Raw genomic sequence first — 20,254 nt, forward strand, 5'->3', positions numbered from 1 at the left:
CTTTCCCCCTTCACTGTCATTTCCGGACGCGGCGAAACAGAAGGAAAAAAAATATTGCACAGCCAATGGAATGGATTAATAAATGACAGTAGCTAGCTAGCAACTCGAAAGTAATAATTTCAACCACAAAACATATGTGATTGTGGTTTTTTAAGTCTCGCTATATATTTGCATCACTCCATAAATGACGGTCCTATCTGAGGAGATGGTGTTTCCAGGTCTGAATAGCTAAACTAGTTAGCTGGCTACCCAATGCTAGCTAGTTAGCGGATACATTTCTGCTAACTAACATTAGATTGCCAGCCTTGATTTGGTATCTGTGGTTAATCCGAAAATTGTATTAGTGTCTCATAATTTTTAGCAGTGCCGGTGTGTTTACTTATTTCGTTGCAGTTTGAACGTGTTTTAAAGGCACGACTTAACGTTAACGCTTTGACTCCTTCGCTTGTAGGCTAGCTAGGTAGCTAGTAGAAGGTCAACATTGTTGAACCCTGCTAGCTACAGCTGACTACAGTGGGTGGGATAGACACTTATCAGCAAACCGTCAGCTGCAGTTATGTGTAATGAGATATAAACAGAGTGGGTGTTTTCTGCTATCCAGATCCAGACAGTTGTTCATTAGTTAGTCATTAGCTAGCTAACTGGGAAAGTAGCTATAACATTACCTGCTGGCTAAAGTTACTCAATTCTCTCCAACCATGATCAAGTTGATGCGCACGAAAATACCTCAATAACAACAGCCAATACTTGGAAATATGGATTTCACGTGGACTTCAGCCATACTTCAAAATCCTCCGATTCTACTTTCAAAATTACATTTTCAAACTACTGTCTTGGCTACATTTTGATTTTTGCTGACAGGACAACGTTCCCTGTTTTGTTTTGGAGAGTATTGTTTTGACTTGGGATCTCTGGTGGATTTTTGCATGGTAGTTAGTTTCTTTCTCAATAACAGGTAGGCCTGAATTCTAACATAAGATGTTCTGTTATTGTTATTAACTATTGATGACAGATACATTTGTCAAGTCTTGTTCAGAACATTTTTAACTACAGAGGAATTTGTGAATCAAATTCCATTGTAGTACAGAAAGACATACAATCACAGTGCTCATCTGTCTTCTCCCCTCCCCCCCACAGAGTGGACAATGAATGGCCTATCTGTCAGTGAGCTATGCTGCCTGTTCTGCTGCCCCCCCTTTCCGAGCCGTATTGCTGCCAAGCTTGCCTTCCTGCCTCCTGAGCCTACATATTCCCTCCTCCCAGACCTAGAGGGGTCTGTAGCCCCGGGGACAGCAGGGACCGCAGGGCTGAGATCCAGAGCTAGTGGGGTACCTGGAGCTGCTGTAGGGGGTTCAGTCAGCACTGGTCCTGCAGAAGGAAAATGGAAGCTCCACCTGACAGAGCGAGCCGAGTTCCAGTATTCCCAGAGAGAACTGGATGCTACAGATGTGTTCCTTACCCGCTCCAGTCGTGGAAACAGAGTGGGATGCATGTACATCCGCTGTGCCCCCACTGCCAGGTTAGTCACACGTGTGTGTGTGTGTGTGTACACACCTTGGCTCATTGAGGCTCTATTGTTTCACCATGTGTCACACATCCTCTGATAAACTCACCCCCTGTTCCTCTTGTGCTGTTTTTGTTATGCCATTATTTTGCTTGTGTGCTATTTCTTTACTTCCTGTACTTGCTTCCTCATTGTGTCAGGCTATCTCAAACCTGTTCTCTTCCAGCTTTCCTCATTCATTGTTCATGCCATCTTCTTTGACCTACCGATACCATTCTCCTTGTTTTTACCCCAATTCATGCTCTCATTTTTTGCCTGTGGTTTTGTAAGATGATATTGGTGAGTTGTGATAATCTAATTTGTCTATTGGTGATCGATAGTCTGGTTTTCAGAGTTTATACATTATGTTTTCACATGGTATGGCTTCAGGTAGCCTACTTGTTGCACCTGTTGATTTATTTCAGTAATCAGCTCAATTGATTGGCGAAGGCATGGACTGGGTCCTGTTACACTTGATGTAGTGCCAGTGTCACACGTGAATGTAATATGGCACTCCTTGTTCAGGGTATTTTGAGTAAAAAGCCCAAGAGCAAAGCAATTACTTACTGTATGGGAGGGGCCAAGTCTCTTTAGGGAATAGAGAGTATCCAGTGGCTTTAGGGAGCACAACTTGCATTCCTGAATAGAAAGCACATGGCTGATGCTTGGGGAATAGCAACCCTATTATTCATGTAATACAGAACAAGTAAAAAGACAGGAGTTAAACTTAGTGAACTAGTCCTCTCTTCAGTCTGTGCCCGTAACCGGTTTACCTTAATCAGCACATTCAAGTCCCATTCAAATCGGTAATTCCTGAGGTTTTAATGGGAATCTGCTGTTCACACAGTACAGGTCAGGATAGGTAAAAAGACCAGGTACGGTCTATCTTGGTAACCTAGTTGTCTCTCTGTGGCCTCTCTCACCAGGTTCACAGTGCTGTTCTCTCACGGCAATGCGGTGGACCTTGGCCAGATGAGCAGCTTCTATATCGGCCTGGGAACGCGTATCAACTGCAATATCTTCTCCTACGACTACTCCGGCTACGGTGTCAGCACGGGCAAGCCTTCAGAGAAGAACCTCTACGCTGACATTGACGCCGCCTGGCAGGCCCTGCGCACACGGTACTTACCCAACTCACAGGGCTGGGCAGGCTGGAGCTCTATACATCATCATGTCAGGGAGGGACGCCTGTGTCGTCAGTGGGAGATGTCACCTTACAGAGAGGGGGGGGGGGTGTAATGTCACACAATGACAGGCTCATGCAGCTAATGGACTGTCTCATTAGTTTGATGGGATGCTGTGTTATCAATGGCTGTCCTTGGATAGATGTTATGGAGCTACAGCTGGTTTTTATGTTAGGCGTGCCATGTTCGCAGACATTTGTTACCCGTTTACTCCTAGATCTATACGATAAAAGTATGTTGTCATTATATATTATCATAGTTTAGGCTTCATAGGAGTGATTTATGTTCAAATTGTTTTAGTGTTTGCTACTCCTAGCTTTTCCCTGACATGATTGTGTTTAATTCCTCTTTTTTTCCTGGTTGTGATCAGATATGGCATCAGCCCAGAGAACATAATCCTGTACGGGCAGAGCATTGGCACCGTGCCCACGGTCGACCTGGCATCTCGGTATGAGTGTGCTGCCGTGGTGCTCCACTCCCCCCTCACCTCTGGCATGCGGGTGGCCTTCCCAGACACCAAGAAGACCTACTGCTTTGATGCTTTCCCCAAGTGAGTAACCTACAACACCATCCTCCTTATCTCTTTATCTTCAACTCTGACTGCTTGTCTGTCTGTCTGCCTTTTGGCATTTTCACATAATAGCACATGCTGAGATTAGGATATAAGTGTAGAAATGGAAATGTAAGTGGCAAAAGATTTGTCCAACTAAAAGAAGAAGAACTGCAATCTCTTTCATGTATTACATTATTCAGTCTCTCTCTCTCTCTCTATGGGGAAACAGCCTCATCACATCTGAGTCACAACTGAGTCATCTCTCACTCTGCATCAGATCATAAGCAGGTGTTGTAAACACTGACTCCTCCATTCATTTTATCATATCATCACCCTTTATTATGTAAAGTGTGATGGTGTGGTATTTGAGCCATTAGAATCACATGTTTGTTCACTGAATAGAATTTCATTACAGTCCAGTACAGTACCAGGCAGTGCCAGTGTAGGAGTAGAGTAGGTGACGAGGATGCCTCTGCTCTGTGGTGAAAGCCTCCAGTGTTCTCCTCCACCCCCCTGAGTTCTCCCACCACTGGGTGCCTGTTGCCTAGCTGGCTCTCCCCACTCTTCAGCCTACACTGACTCCCATACACCACGAGTAGGTAACTAGATTCAGCCGAGGACCGATGTCCAAGCGGATGGTCGGGGGCCAGAAAATTCTGATAATTTGTACACTTGAACAAGTATTTGTAGGAATACAAAGTTTTTGCTGAGTTCCTTGTGATTTGAGTCTTTTTTGATAAACTAAAATCACTCGCAGGCTGGTTTTGGCCCGCAGGCCACCTGTTTTCGACCCCTGCCATATGCCATCCGGTCAGTGGACTCCCAGTAATGTAATACTAGCTTGGTTCAGATCTGTATGTGCTTATAGCCAACCCACAGTTATGTGTGGGACAGAGGGAGGACTATGAGTACTCTCTTCCTTCTGAACTAGTTGATTGAGCTAAGCTGGGAGATGCATTTACATGCAGCAATATTGTGCTCTCATTTATCTACTGTCTGTCCTGTTTGTTCCTCGACCTGTTTGGCAACAGTCGCTGGTCAGTGCTCACAGTTGCAGAGGGCAGGTTGCACTAACTGGCCATGCTAGAACAGACAGATGTCTGTACAACGCTTTCTGTCCACGGTTATCCTTTAAGAACATACTTAGTTATAACAGTGTTGTTACACACATGGTAATCTAGTGACTACCTTTGCTTCCCTTATCCCCAGTCTCTAACTCCATTTCCTCTCTCTCTATCAGCATTGAGAAGGTGTCTAAGATCACGTCACCGGTGCTGATCATCCACGGGACGGAGGACGAGGTGATCGACTTCTCCCACGGCCTGGCTCTGTTCGAGCGCTGTCCAAAGGCTGTGGAACCACTCTGGGTGGAGGGGGCGGGACACAATGACATCGAACTGTACAGCCAGTACCTGGAGCGCCTGCGCCGCTTCATTGGCCAGGAGCTGGCCGCACAGCACGCCTGATACCACCTGAGCCCCCAGTCCTCCTCTGGCTCCATGCTGTTCCCCTGGTCGGAGTGGGTCAGGGAAAATGGGTGGCTCTGTCTGGGAAGAGGGGTGAAGCCTGGCCTCTCAGAATTAATAATCCTTCACCTTTTGGTCAACTTTGTCTGGATGCTCGCAGCCCTGTCTTTTTGTTGTTTTCCATCTTTTCTGTCTCTGTCATTAATACTGGTCAGGGATTCTCTAGTCCACCTCCCGCCCCGGGGACAGTGCAAGAATGCAACCCAGAGACATGGAGGGCTCTCTACTGGTCTGTCTAAAGCCCCTCTCTCTTACCCCAGCCTAACACAACCTCAGATAGGTCAGGTGTTCCAAACATGTACTGTTTAACCTCTTCTGAGACATTTACACATGATTCAACTTTAACGAACAACCCTAACATGGACAAATAATTGTGTGATGAATATTTGTCATTTTTATCTTTTATAACACATGACACTGAGCCACTACTTTACAAATCATGTGGTATTGACAGATTAGTATAACTGTTCTGTTTGAAAGCAGGTTTGTTGCTCATGTTTTGTGTGGAATCTTCTTAGCTCGCTCTCGTTTACAATTAAGATGTCAGATTAATAGTCTATGAATCATTTGTTTCATAGACATATAAATCAGACATTTTTATCATTATTAAGCATAGATTCATTTGAATCCATAAAGTGATTAGAGCAAAAAGTTGCTGGATTTTTGCTTTGGCTGAAGTTCAGCCAAATTAATTGTTTCAAAAGCATTCTTAAGTCTCTTGCATATCTCTAAGGCACTATTGATTTCTAGCTCGGCAACCTCTTTTATGTTTCTAGCTTGGCAACCACTCTTATGTTTCTAGCTCAGCAACCACTCTTATGTTTCACGCACTGAACTAAATTCACCTCTTACTGGGTTTCTGTCTGAAATGGTGGTTCCACATCCAGCTTCAGATGTTTTCAAAGGCTTTTTTGTAAGTGATTTTCAGAGTTGTACAAACAATTTCACTTTAGGTATTTCTAAATCAGTGAGTTTATTTCATACCTCCAAAAACACTAAATCATTGTGAATCACTAAGCTTTTGCCAGTAATGGCCATTCACATAGTAAATTGGGTCGGGTCAGTTGAGACTAAGCTGGATGGAGTATTAACTGAACTTGCTGCTAAAGATTAGGATCAAATGGATTGAAGAGGGTCACACTCTCCACATCCATTAATGCAGCTTAGTTTGATGGGAAATTGAACAGTCATACATGTTTCAATAATATTTTTTACGCTGTACAGTAGAGTGGAGCCAATACACGCTGCTGGTCCCATATGACATTTGAAAACACTTATTCAGCCATGTCATGTTACATGTGTGATTAGTTTCTTGTTGACTTCATTTTAGGGTAAATAACACTTCATTATAACATTAGTAGAGCTATGGAATAGGATGTGCTCTATTTTGTTATTGACCACGTTTATTTTGAGCAGGCTCCCTTTTCAGCTCCAACTAGCCCTTTTCACTCACTTCATCCTGTTGCCACACTATTTCAGACAGACTTGGGATTCCACCATTTCTGTCCCTCTGTGTGTGAAAGTTGACTTGGACGAATGCCCAACTTCTCTGGCATATGGGGTCCACCACCACAAGATAGTGGAGATCCTTGGGTTGGGTTTTGGGGGAGTCAGGATAACATGTTCATAGCAACCAAAGTTTAACAGGAAATGTTCTGTCTTGAACAAAGCGGGCCTGCTTTTCTAATGGTATGTTCATCAGAACCAAAGAGAAAGTCCATCACATCACCCATAGTACATGGGTTTCTTATTAGCCACTGCATACAGTTAGGGAACAAAAGTGAGTGTTTACTCCCTATGATGGACTATTGTATCGAGAATACAAGCAATACAACTGATTTCTGTGTCTGGGTGGTCTGAGAGAGGAGCATGTGTCTGTGGGAGGTAGGGTTGCAAAATTCTGGGAACATCGAAGAAATTCACTTGTTTTCACGAAATCCCAGTTGGAGGGTTCCCCGGACGCAGGAGGGAGTAAGCAGGACTCAAGTCATCCATCCAGGACTCATGGAAAACAAGGGAATTTATTGAAAGTTCACAGAATTTTGCAACCCTAGTGGGAGGTGACGGACTGACTGTACTTCGAGTGTGAGACGAGTTCCAGACCCACATTCAGAGCTTTTGTTTGAAGAAACTAAGTTATGGAAATACATTTTTGTAATCAAACGTAATGTGGCTTCGAAAAGTATTCAGATCCCTTGACTTTTTCTACATTTTGTTAGGTTACAGCCTTATTCTAAAGTTGATTAAATTGTATTTTTTTCCTCATCAAGCTACACATAATACCCCATAATGACAAAGCAAAAACAGGTTTAGACATTTTTGCTAATTTATTTAAAAAAATAAAACATAAATATAACATTTACAAAAGTATTCAGACCATTTACTCAGTACTTTGTTGAAGCACCTTTGGCAGCGATTACAACCTTGAGTCGTCTTGGGTATGACGCTACAAGCTCGGCACACCTATATTTGGGGAGTTTCTACCATTCTTCTCTGCAGGTTCTCTCAAGCTCTGTCAGGTTGGATGTGGTGCGTTGCTGCACAGCTATTTTCAGGTCTCTCCAGAGACGTTTGATCGGGTTCAAGTCCGGGCTCTGGCTGGTCCACTCAAGGACATTCAGAGACTTGTCCCGAAGCCACTCCTGCATTGTCTTGGCTGTGTGCTTCGGGTCGTGGTCCTGTTGGAAGGTGAACCTTCACCCCAGTCTGAGGTCCTGAGTGCTCTGGAGCAGGTTTTCATCAAGGATCTCTGTACTTTGCTCTGTTCATCTTTGCCTCGATCTTGACTAGTCTCCCAGTCCCTGCCTCTGAAAAACATCCACACAGCAAGATGCTGCCACCACCATGCTTCCCTGCAGGGATGGTGGCTGGTTTCTTCCAGATGTGACACTTGGCATTCAGGCCAAAATGTTCAATCTTGGTTTCATCAGACCAGAGAATCTTGTTTCTCATGGTCTGAGTCTTTAGATGGCTCATGGCAAACTCCAAGCTGCCATGTGCCTTTTACTGAGGAGTGGCTTCTGTCTTGCCACTCAACCATAAAGGCCTGATTGGTGGAGTGCTGCAGAGATGGTTGTCCTTCTGGAAGGTTCTCATCTCCACAGAGGAACTCTACAGCACTGTTAGTGGGACCATCGGGTTCTTGGTCACCTCCCTGACCCCTTCTCCCCCGATTGCTTAGTTTGGCCGGGCGGCCAACTCTAGGAAGAGTCTTGGTGGTTCCAAACTTCTTCCATGTAAGAATGATGGAGGCCACTGTGTTCTTGGGGATCTTCAATGCTGCATAAATGTTTTGGTACCCTTCTCCAGATCTGTGCCTCGACCCAATCCTGTCTCGGAGCTCTACGGACAATTCCTTCGACCTCATGGCTTGGTTTATGCGCTGACATGCACTGTCAACTGTGGGACATTTAAATAGAAAGGTGTGTGCCTTTCCAAATCATGTCCAATCAATTGAATTTACCACAGGTGGACTCCAATCAAGTTGTAGAAACATCTGAAGGATGCACCAGAGCTCAATTTCGAGTCTCATAGCAAAGGGTCTGAATACTTATTTACATAAGGTATCTGGTTTTTATTTGTAATACATTTACACACATTTAGAAAAACCTGTTTTCGCTTTCTCATTATGGTGTATTGTGTTTAGATTGCTGAGGATTTATATCTATTTAATCAATTTTAGAATAAGGCTGTAACGTAACAAAATGTGGAAAAAGTCAATGGGTCTGAATATTTTCCGAAGGCACTGTATGTGCTATCTCTATGGATAATTTTTGGGGGTGAGTATTTGGATCCAAGGTGATGATGGGTTGGTGTGTTATTCTATCCAGTTATGCATTGTTTATTATTTACAACTGTGTTATGTTACGTTATAGAAATGTTATCTTTACTCCAAAAATAAAAACAAACATCATGAATTGATAAAATAAACCTTCTGTGTCTGTCGTGATTCCTATTCTGTTTCTCACATTGATATAGAACTGCTCTCTGTAAATTATGTTTAAGTCAACTCTATTCACCATTTTCCCATTAATCTTTGTGATTCACCTTTGGAATGCTATAAAGAGCGAGCAGCATAAGTGTTGGAAAAGGCCTCAGAGGGCTTGTCTACCAGCTGCTATACGGCTGGTGGGTTTTACGTGCTCCTAACCAACTGCTATTTTGTACTTAATGTTGCTGCTACCGTCTCTTATGACTGAAAACAGCTTCTGGACATCAGAACAGCGATTACTCACCTTGAACTGGACAAAGATTTCTTGTTTAATGATTCCGACGCAAAGGATATACTGCTTTGTCAAGAAGAGGCCCAAATCCCCGTCATCAGCATGAAGAAAAGACTGAGGAAAGGGGGGCGGAGGGCGGGGTGCCTTGTAGGAATTTGCCAACGAGTAGGTATACCAACACTTCCCTCTGTATTATTGACTACCGTAAAATCATTGGAAAACAAACTGGACAATCTACGATTAAGACTATCCTACCAACGGAACATTAAACTGTAATATCTAATGTTTCACTGAGACGTGGTTGAACGACACAGGTAATATAGAGCTGGCTGGCTTCTCGATGTATTAGCAGGACAGAGCAGCTATGTCTGGTAAGATGAGGGGTGGGGGTGTGTGTCTATTTGTCAATATCTGCTGGTGCGCGATGTCTAATAATAAAGAAGTCTCGAGTTATTGCTTCGCTTGAGGTAGAATACCTCACGATAAGCTGTAGAACACACTATCTACCAATAGAGTTCTCATCTATATTATTCGTAGTCGTCTATTTACCACCACAAACCGATGCTTGCACTAAGACCGCACTCAACGAGCTGTATAAGGCCATTAGCGAACAAGAAAATGCTCATCCAGAAGTGGCCTAGTGGCCGGGGGACTTTAATGCAGGCAAACTTAAATCAGTTTTAACCTAATTTCTACCAGCATGTCACATGTGCAACCAGAGAAAGAAAAAAATCTAGACCACCTTTACTCCATGCATAGATCTCCCTCGCCCTCCATTTTGCAAATCTGACCATAATTCTATCCTCCTGATTCCTGCTAACAAGCAAAAACTAAAGCAGGAAGTACCAGTGACTCACTCAATACGGAAGTGGTCAGATGATGCGGATGCTACGCTACAGAACTGTTTTGCTAGCAACGACTGGAATAAGTTTCCTGGATTCATCCAATGGCAATGAGGAGTATATCACCTCAGTCACGTGCTTCATCAACAAGTGCATCGACGACGTCTTCCCCACAGTGACCATATATATTTCCCAAACAGAAGACATGGCTTACAAGCAACATCTGCAAAGAGCGGGACACTAATCCGGACACTTATATGAAATCCCGCTATGCCATCAGACGAACCATCAAACACGCAAAGCTTCAATAGAGGACTAAGATTAAATCCTACTACACCGGCCCTGACAATCGTCGGATGTGGCAGGGTATGAAAAATATTACGGACTACAAAGTAAAACCCAGCCGCCGAGCTGCCGTGTCGCGAAATACCTGTTATGCTCGCTTCGAGGCAAGCAACACTGAAGCATGCATGAGAGCACCGGCTGTTCCAGACAACTGCGATCACGCTCTCCGTAGCCTTTAAACAGGTCAACATTCACAAAGCTGCTGGGCCAGACGGATTACCAGGACGTGTACTCAAAGCATGTGCGAACAAATTGGAAAGTGTCTTCACTGACATTTTCAACCTCTCCCTGAGTCTGTAATACCTACATGTTTCAAACAGATGACCGTAGTCCCTGTGCCCAAGAAAGTGAAGGTAACCTGCGTAAATGATTACCGCCCCGTAGCACTCACGTCGGTACCCATGAAGTGCTTTTAATGGCTGGTCATGGCTCACATCAACACCATCATGCCGTAAACCACAGATGACGCAATCTCAATCGCACTCCACACTGCACTTTCCCACTTGGACAAAAGGAACACCTATGTGAGAATGCTGATCACTGACTACAGATCAGCATTCAACACCATAGCTCAATACAAAGCTCATCACTAAGCTAAGGACCCTGGGACTAAAAACCTCCCTCTGCAATTGGATCCTGGACTTCCTGACGGGCCACCCCCAGGTAGTAAGAGTAGGCAACAACACATCTGCCATGCTGATCCTCAACACTGGGGCCCCTCAGGGGTGCGTGCTTTGTCCCCTCCTGTACTCCCTGTTCAACTACGACTGCATGGCCAAGCACAACTCCAACACCATCATTAAGTTTGCTGACAACATAACAGTGGTAGGCTTGATCACCGACAACGATGAGACAGCCTATAGAGAGAAGGTAAGAGACCTGGCAGTGTGGTGCCAGGACAACAACCTCTCTCTCAATGTGAGCAAGACAAAGGAGCGGATCGTGGACTATAGGAAAAGGAGGGCCGAACAGGCCCCCATTAATATCGACGGGGCTGAAGTGGAGCGGGTCGAGAGTGTCAATTTCCTTGGTGACCACATCACCAACAAACTATTATGGTCCAAACACACCAAGACAGTTGTGAAGAGGGCACGACAACACCTTTCCCCCTCAGGAGGCTGAAAAGATTTGGCAGGGGTCCCCAGATCCTCAAAACGTTATACAACTGCTTCATTGAGAGCATCCTGACCGGTTGCATCACTAGGCGGTGTCAGAGGAAGGCCCAAAAAATGGTCAAAGACTCAAGTCACCCAAGTCATAGACTGTTCTCTTTGCTACCCCAGGGTAAGCGGCACCGGAGCCCCGAGTCCAGGACCAAAAGGCTCTTTAAAAGCTTCTAGCCCAAGCCATAAGACTGCCAAACAATTAATCAAATGGTCACCCGGACTATATACATTGACTGACCCCCCCCACCGCCGCTGCTACTCACAGTTTATTATCTATGCATGGTCACTTTACAAATTACTTTGACGAACCTGTAACCCCGCACATTGGCTCGGTACCGGTACCACCTCTATATAGCCTCGTTATTGTTATGTCATTTTCTTGCAACTTTTTTTCCCACTTTAGTTTATTTAGTAAATATGTTATTAACTCTTTCTTGAACTTCAACATTCTTATTGGCAGACTTGACAGCCTTGGTTTCTCAAATGATTGCCTCGCCTGGTTTACCAACTACTTCTCTGATAGAGTTCAGTGTGTCAAATCGGAGGGCCTGTTGTCCGGAACTCTGACAGTCTCTATGGGGGTGCCACAGGGTTCAATTCTCGGGCCGACTCTCTTTTCTGTATACATCAATGATGTTGCTCTTGCTGCTGGTGATTCTCTGATCCACCTCTACGCAGACGACACCATTCCGTATACTTCTGGCCCCTCCTTGGACACTGTGTTAACTAACCTCCAGACGAGCTTCAATGCCATACAACTCTCCTTCTGTGGCCTCCAACTGCTCTTAAACCTAAGTAAAACTAAATGCATGCTATTCAACTGATCACTGCCCGCACCTGCTCACCCGTCCAGCATCACTACTCTGGACGGCTCTGACTTAGAATACGTGGACAACTACAAATACCTGGGTGTCTGGTTAGACTGTAAACTCTCCTTCCAGACTCACATTAAGCATCTCCAATCCAAAATGAAATCTAGAATCGGCTTCCTATATCGCAACAAAGCATCCTTCACTCATGCTGCCAAACATACCCTCGTAAAACTGACAATCCTACCGATCCTCGACTTCGGTGATGTCATCTATAAAATAGCCTCCAACACTCTACTCAACAAACTGGATGCCGTTTATCACAGTGCCATCCGTTTTGTCACCAAAGCCCCATACACTACCCACCATTGCGACCTGTACGCTCTCGTTGGTTGGCCCTCGCTTCATACTCGTCGCCAAACCCACTGGCTACAGGTTATCTACAAGTCTCTGCTCGGTAAAGCCCTGCCTTATCTCAGCTCATTAGTCACCATAGCAGCACCCACTCGTAGCATGCGCTCCAGTAGGTATATTTCACTGGTCACCCCCAAAGCCAATTCCTCCTTTGGCCGTCTTTCCTTCCAGTTCTCTGCTGCCCATGACTGGAACGAATTGCAAAAATCTATGAAGCTGGAGACTCACATCTCCCTCACTAGCTTTAAGCACCAGCTGTCAGAGCAGCTTACAGATCACTGCACCTGTACATAGATGGGCTGTTTACCTACCTCATCCGCATACGGGTATTTATTTATATACTTTGCTCCTTTGCACCCCAGTATCTCTACCTGCACATTCATCCTCTGCCGATCTACCATTCCAGTGTTTAATTGCTATATTGTAATTTACTTTGCCACCATGGCCTATTTATTTCCTTAACTTACCTCATTTGCACTCACTGTATATAGACTTTTTGTTTTCTTTTGTTCTACTGTATTATTGACTGTATGTTTTGTTTATTCCATGTGTAACTCTGTGTTGTTGTATGTGTCGAATTGCTACGCTTTATCTTGGCCAGGTCGCAGTTGCAAATCAACTAGCCTACCTGGTTAAATAAAGGTGAAAAAAACTGCATTTCACAGTAATGTCTACACTTGTTATATTCCACGCATGTGACAAATAAAATTGTATTTTATTTGACCAGAGAAGAGGGAATGGTAATTGGGGAGCCCAACAGATGTGCTTAGCTATTATCTATGACAAAAATATTAAAATGACTGGTCTGTTTTCTATATACAAATGTTAGTCTCACCAACCTCTCTTCATAGAGCAGGAAGATGAGTAGGGGGATGTAGCACTGCCAGATGGATCGTAAGCCCTGCTCCACCTCCACCCCAAACACACAAGTGTCTCCCAACTCTTCCTCAATGGGCTGCATAAATGAGCACAGTCTCTCTCACACAAATGCTCTTATGGATTGGCACTGGGATTAAGGCAGATGCAACAACACTCCCCTTCTGTCAGGCTGCAGTGTACAGCACAATAGGAAATTGGAGCAGAGTGACTCACTGTAGCAGCACGATCACATCCACTGTCACCCATGCAGTGGATGTGATCGTGACAGTGGATGTGATCGTGCTGCTACAGTGAGTCACTCTGCTCCAATTTCCTATTGTGCTGTACACTGCAGCCTGACAGAAGGGGAGTGTTGTTGCATCTGCCTTAATCCCAGTGCCAATCCATAAGAGCAATCCATAAGAGCATATATCATTTAAACAAGCAGCTAGTAGGTTTCAAATTGAAATTGAGAAACATCCCACTCTGTTCTTGCAACCCATGTCAGATGCGTAATTATATTAGTGGGCGTGCATTTTACCGTCTCCCAATACACCACAATGACCCGACCAGAGTCACACTGTACGTTGGTGGACCTGAGAATTTGCCAGCTGGTAAGTGACACTGACTATCGCACTCTCCAGTTGTTAAAAATAAGCGACATGTTGATAGCTATGTCAAGGTCTTAGGTAAATTCTCTCACCTGAAGTCGCATATAAGGACACGCACAGGTATGTGCGTAGTTTAGCAGTTAGTTTACCATCCTCCAAAGAATGTACTGTATATTATATTGACAAGATATTCCAGTGACCATGCTCATAATGGAAATACATGTCCTTGAAGATGGGAGGAGCGATCAGGTGGGACAATTCTTGCCAATAAGAGGGCAGATAGAGGACTAATCTTTGGATCTATGCAATTATAGCGTCTGTGACCTCATTGGCAGTGCCATCAAAGCTATCTCCATTTTAAAGTAGCACATTTTCTTCTTCATTTGCTTATTGCTCCCAACCAATAGGAATCCCCAACCAGTTGACTACTTTAAAATGGTGGAAGCCCTCAATAGAGTGGTGAGGGGGAGCTCCTCACACCCTTTGTGTCCAGAAGTAATTTAGCCATTAATTGTACTCATTGTGCTCTGTAGAGTTGCTATTTTCTCCAGTTTTATTGTGTCAATTAACTTGTGCTTACTAATTATATTAATAAAGTTTTAAAATCAACAAATACAATAATCAGTTTTTAAAAAGTTTGTTACAACACTGTGTACATACAGTTGACGTCGGAAGTTTACATACACTTAGTTTGGAGTCATTAAAACTCGTTTTTCAACCACTCCACAAATGTCTTGTTAACAAACTATAGTTTTGGCAAGTCAGTTAGGACATATACTTTATGTATGACACAAGTAATTTTTCCAACAATTGTTTACAGACAGATTATTTAACTTATAATTCACTGTATCACAATTCCAGTGGTTCAGAAGATTACATACACTAAGTTGACTGTGCCTTTAAACAGCTTGGAAAATTCCAGAAAATGTTGTCATGGCTTTAGAAGCTTCTGATAGGCTAATTGATATCATTTGAGTCAATTGGAGGTGTACCTGTGGATGTATTTCAGGCCTACCTTCAAACTCAGTACCTCTTTGCTTGACATCATGGGAAAATCAAAAGAAATCAGCCAAGACCTCAGAAAAAAAGTAGACCTCCACAAGTCTGGTTCATCCTTGGGAGAAATGTCCAAATGCCTGAAGGTACCACGTTCATCTGTACAAACAATAGTACGCAAGTATAAACAACTTGGGACCACACAGATGTCATACCGCTCAGGAAGGAGACGCGTTCTGTCTCCTAGAGATGAACATACTTTGGTGCGAAAAGTACAAATCAATCCCAGAACAACAGCAAAGGACCTTGTGAAGATGCTGGAGGAAATAGGCACAAAAGTATCTATATCCACAGTAAAACGAGTCCTATATTGACATAACCTGAAAGGCTGCTCAGCAAGGAAGAAGCCGCTGCTCCAAAACCGCCATAAAAAAGCCAGACTACGGTTTGCAACTGCACATGGGGAAAAAGATTGTACTTTTTGGAGACATCTCTGCTCTGATGAAACAAAAATAGAACTGTTTGGCCATAATAACCATCGTTATGTTTGGAGGAAAAAGGGGAGGCTTGCAAGCCGAAGAACAACATCCCAACCGTGAAGTAAGGGGGTGGCAGCATCATGTTGCGGTGGGGCTGTGCTGCAGGAGGGACTGGTGCACTTCACAAAATAGATGGCATAATTTTTGGGAAATTATGTGGATATATTGAAGCAACATCTCAAGACATCAATTAGGAAGTTAAAGCTTGGTCTAAAATGGGTCTTCCAAATGGACAATGACCCCAAGCATACTTCCAAAGTTGTGGCAAAATGGCTTAAGGACAACAAAGTCAAGCTATTGAAGTGGCCATCACAAAGCCCTGGCCTCAATCCTATAGAACATTTGTGGGCAGAACTGAAAAAGTGTGTGAGAGCAAGGAGGCCTACAAACCCAACTCCGTTACACCAGCCCTGTCAGGAGGAATGGGCCAAAATTCACCCAACATATTGTGGGAATCTTGTGGAAGGCTACCCGAAACGTTTGATCCTAGTTAAACAATTTAAAGGCAATGCTACCAAATAAAACGTTTGATCCTAGTTAAACAATTTAAAGGCAATGCTACCAAATACTAATTGAGTGTATGTAAACTTCTGACCCACTGGCAATGTGATGAAAGAAATAAAAGCTGAAATAAATAATTCTCTCTACTATTATTCTGACATTTCACATTCTTAAAATAAAGTGGTGATCCTAACTGACCTAAAACAGGGAATCTTTTACTTGGATTAAATGTCAGGAATTATGAAAATATGAGTTTAAATGTATTTGGCTAAAGTGTATGTAAACTTCAGATTTAATTTGTATCTGGCTGTGTCAGTACATATCCCATCGAGCCAAGCAGGGAGAGGCTGCTCATTGTCACAAAACCAATCAGAAACGTCCAGTCTACCTTACACCAATGACGCCGGTGGATCTAAAATGTTTACTTGGGTCCGCGGTAAGTAGCAATATCATCCTTTGCCACCGTTGTTTTACGACAGATATCTTGAACCAGTCATGATAACTCAATAAATAATTTGAGTTTCTTTCCAACAAATGCCTTAGTTACATGATTGTATAACTAGAAAAATAGTTTTAATTTTGAAGGTGCAGTAATTATGAAGTTTGGCAATGAGGACGAAAACTAGCATAGTTCAACTAGTTTAGCCAGGGATTCGAAATTTGGAGACAGATTGTAGTTTTTATGCCCTGATATCAGGAGAGTGCAGCGTAAAAGTTTGATTAAACAATTCAGACAAACAAATCAGATGACTTATATTTAAGGAGTGAATACAATATACAATCCCGAAATCAGCAATAAAATTGTCAATAGTAAAACAAAGTTTAAAACAATGATTGAGTGGACTCTGAATATAGAAACTTAATGGTGAAATCACTTCCAATGTCCATGCTAAAATTGGTTATATCCATAATGACCAACTCAGACAGTCGTTTTTTGGTAAATTGCCAAAATGCCACGAATCAATTTATACGAGTGCAGTCGCATCAACCTAACCGTTACAAAACTTCTATTCGATCAAACAAGCCTCACATGGCAAATTAGCAAACACATTTTTTGTTGACCAAATTCAACAGGTATTGACCACCATACAAAATACCTCACTTTGTGAGTTTATTTTAGTGGACAGATTTTTGGGCAGAGTAAAACCTCTTGCTTTGCCTCTTCCTCTATGCTCAGTCATCTGTTATTTGGGTCTTTGCTATATGGGTATCCCTGGGACATCCCTACCCCCATTGAAGATGAATTTAAAATGGTTAAGGTAAGGGTTAAGGTTAGGGTAGGGGTGGTCAAGGATCCCGGATAGCACTGACTATTATTAGCCTAACGTTACAGTCCAATGTGATGGACAACCAAACAATAGAGGCTATGTGAAGCGACACGTTTTTAGGCTACGTTCGATCGCAGGAAAGTATTGTACCACAAGTGGTAAATAAGGACAGACAGGTAGGCCTATGTGCATAGCTTAGCAGTTAGCCTCCATGCTTCGTCAACTATTGGCTACAGTCCAATGTAATAGACATCTGAGCGCTAAAAGGATGCATTGGTGGAAAAAGTATCCAATTGTCATACTTGAGTAAAAGTATTGATAACTTAATGGGAAGTTACTCAAATAGGCTACCCTCGGCTACCCATTTACAAAAGAATCCCTAGTGGTTAGAGCGTTGGACTAGTACCCGAAAGGTTGCAAGATCAAATCCCGAGCTGACAAGGTACAAATCTGTCGTTCTGCCCCTGAACAAGGCCGTTAACCCACCGTTTCTAGGCAGTCATTGAAAATAAGAATTTGTTCTTAACTGACTTGCCTAGTTAAATAAAGGTAAAAGTCAGCCAGTAAAATACTTGAGTAAAACACTTAATAATCAATAGTAAAAGTATAAATCATTTAAAATTCCTATTATTTAGCAAAGCTGTTTATTAAAAAAATTCAGATAGCCAGGGTCCCACTCCAACACTCAGACATTATTTACAAAAGATGCATGTGTGTTTAGTGAGTCCACCAGACCAGAGGCAGTAGGGATGACCACGTGTTCTCTTGATAAGTGTGTGAATGACTATTTTCCTGTGCTGCTAACAGGAAAATAGTGCTTCCTGTGCTCCTGTACTTTTGGGTGGCAGGAAACATGTAAAAAATTACATGATTACATTAGGAATTTAATGGAGTAAAAGTTATCAAAAATATAAATAGTAAAGTACAGATACCCCCCCAAAAACAGAAGAATTTCTTCAATACATGTTTACTTAATTACTTTACACCACTGAGGGTATGTGTGTTGCATACAGAGTAGCAAGTATGTTGGTTGTGAATAATACGTTTATTCATCCCATCCCAGGTGAGAAGCCCTACAACTGCTCCTGGCCCGACTGACAAGAAGTTCTCCCGTTCTGATGAACAATTCCGCCACCGGTGGACTCACACGGACGAGAAACGGTTCCAGTGCCTACTGTGTGCCATGCGCTTCATGTGAAACGACCACCTGCTCAAACATGCCCATCTCCACCCTGGCTTCGAACTGTCCATGATCAGTCATTAGGGGGAGTAAGGCCTGGGGTTTATTCATTAGTCAGATTCTGTTCAAAAACATTTCTCCAAACAGAAAACATTTAGCAAAGAAAACAAGAGTTTCTATTGGACAAATTCAGGTAGGTTCTGTTTGCTTCCGTTTGGTTTCTAGAGTAAACGGTAACGGTTTCTGTAGCAAAATGTTTTGCGAAAGACCAAACGTTTTGCAATGGAATCCGACTAATGAATACACCCCTGGTCAGACCAATGGATAACTGGATCTCCACTGTGGGGAAGCAGAAGTACAGGATAGGAGAGGAAGAGTTTCTGTAGCCGTGCCCTGGTCCCAGATCTGTCTTAAGAAAACTCCTGTGATTATTGTCATGATGCCATACATTCATGTTTGGCTTGACAAGGACCACACATGGCACAGCAGAGTTGGCTAAAGCACACATACAGATGGGATCAGGTAGCCTACTTCACTCAGCCAACTCTTGGATTTGGTATGGTATTTGACTGGTAATCTGAGCTCTGAAAGCCAGGCCGAAGACATACCATTTTCCAACGATTGAGAAAGCCCTTTCTGATTACAGTTTATTTTTGTCACTTTGGTGCATTTCACAAGTATATGGTACATTTTTACCACGCTTTGTACAGAACATCAAAAATGCATTTGTTTTAAAACTCTGCAGGTTTTTCTATTGACTAGGTTCAACACCCAATCAGTTATTCACCAAACTTAAACAGTGTTTCATCTAGAAATACATGTTCATATTAAGTAGTAGCTTTTAACAATGCAATACTCATTACTTTTAGTATGATTGTCTTCTCATTTGTTAAAATACATATAATTGACTTAATCCAACTGCTCTTAATTGATAATCATTTAACTATTTGGTAAACCTATTTAGATTTAACAGATTGAGAACACAATGAAAATGTTTGATAAGTATAAACACACATACATATATACACACACACAGTAATGTACTATTAAGACTTATGATTTTACTCCACAGTAAATAAATACAAAAATCTGATTGACAAGATGTGTAATGCATCCCCTATACAGTAAACATGTATCCAAAATGAAGTCTTTCAGTGGGGTGTTTCACACTGCTTTGCTAAAATTGAATTGGCCAACACAGTAATGTAATACCTTAATAAAATGGCATGTACATAGGCGGCCTTTAAAACCAAAGTGACAGTGAGTCCACACATTGTAAGTGACCCTAGAGGGAATCGAACCCACCACTCTGGTGTTGCTAGCTCCATTTTCTTACTACATAACTGAGCCACACAGGACCACTACAATACAACACATGTGGAAGGTGTATGATCGGCCTTCCCGTGAGCGTGCCACCCTCCTCCAGGCCATGGATGAGGCATGCAATGACATCAATCCAGACCTACAGTATGACAGGCTTTGATTCGCCTTGCCAAAAGGGATTTTCTGAAATTATGTGAATGAGAACCTATGGCCAAATGCTCAAGACAGACTTTATGTAAACTAATGCCGCCAAATGTCATGTTTCTTTCATTTAATTACAGTACACCTACAGTGGCTTGCGAAAGTATTCACCCCCTTGGCATTTTTCCTATTTTGTTGCCTTACAACCTGGAATAAAACATTTATTTTTGGG

General features: G+C 42.8%; 1 protein-coding gene and 1 long non-coding RNA gene across 2 annotated transcripts; both read left to right on the plus strand.

Annotated features, from left to right (window-relative positions):
- On the plus strand, positions 1–7,072 carry LOC112239394 (alpha/beta hydrolase domain-containing protein 17A). Its single transcript, XM_024407885.2, has 5 exons — positions 1–955; positions 1,138–1,519; positions 2,470–2,664; positions 3,098–3,277; positions 4,521–7,072. Exons 2-5 carry the CDS (start codon positions 1,146–1,148, stop codon positions 4,744–4,746), a joined length of 975 nt encoding a protein of 324 aa, XP_024263653.1. The 5' UTR covers positions 1–955; positions 1,138–1,145; the 3' UTR covers positions 4,747–7,072.
- Positions 7,073–16,449: 9,377 nt separating this feature from the next.
- LOC121847448 lies at positions 16,450–20,254 on the plus strand. Its single transcript, XR_006084309.1, has 2 exons — positions 16,450–16,546; positions 18,442–20,254. It is a non-coding gene; the product is annotated as an uncharacterized LOC121847448 (long non-coding RNA).

Source organism: Oncorhynchus tshawytscha, linkage group LG01, assembly GCF_018296145.1.
Source record: "Oncorhynchus tshawytscha isolate Ot180627B linkage group LG01, Otsh_v2.0, whole genome shotgun sequence".
In the NCBI taxonomy this organism is placed as follows: Eukaryota; Metazoa; Chordata; class Actinopteri; order Salmoniformes; family Salmonidae; genus Oncorhynchus; species Oncorhynchus tshawytscha.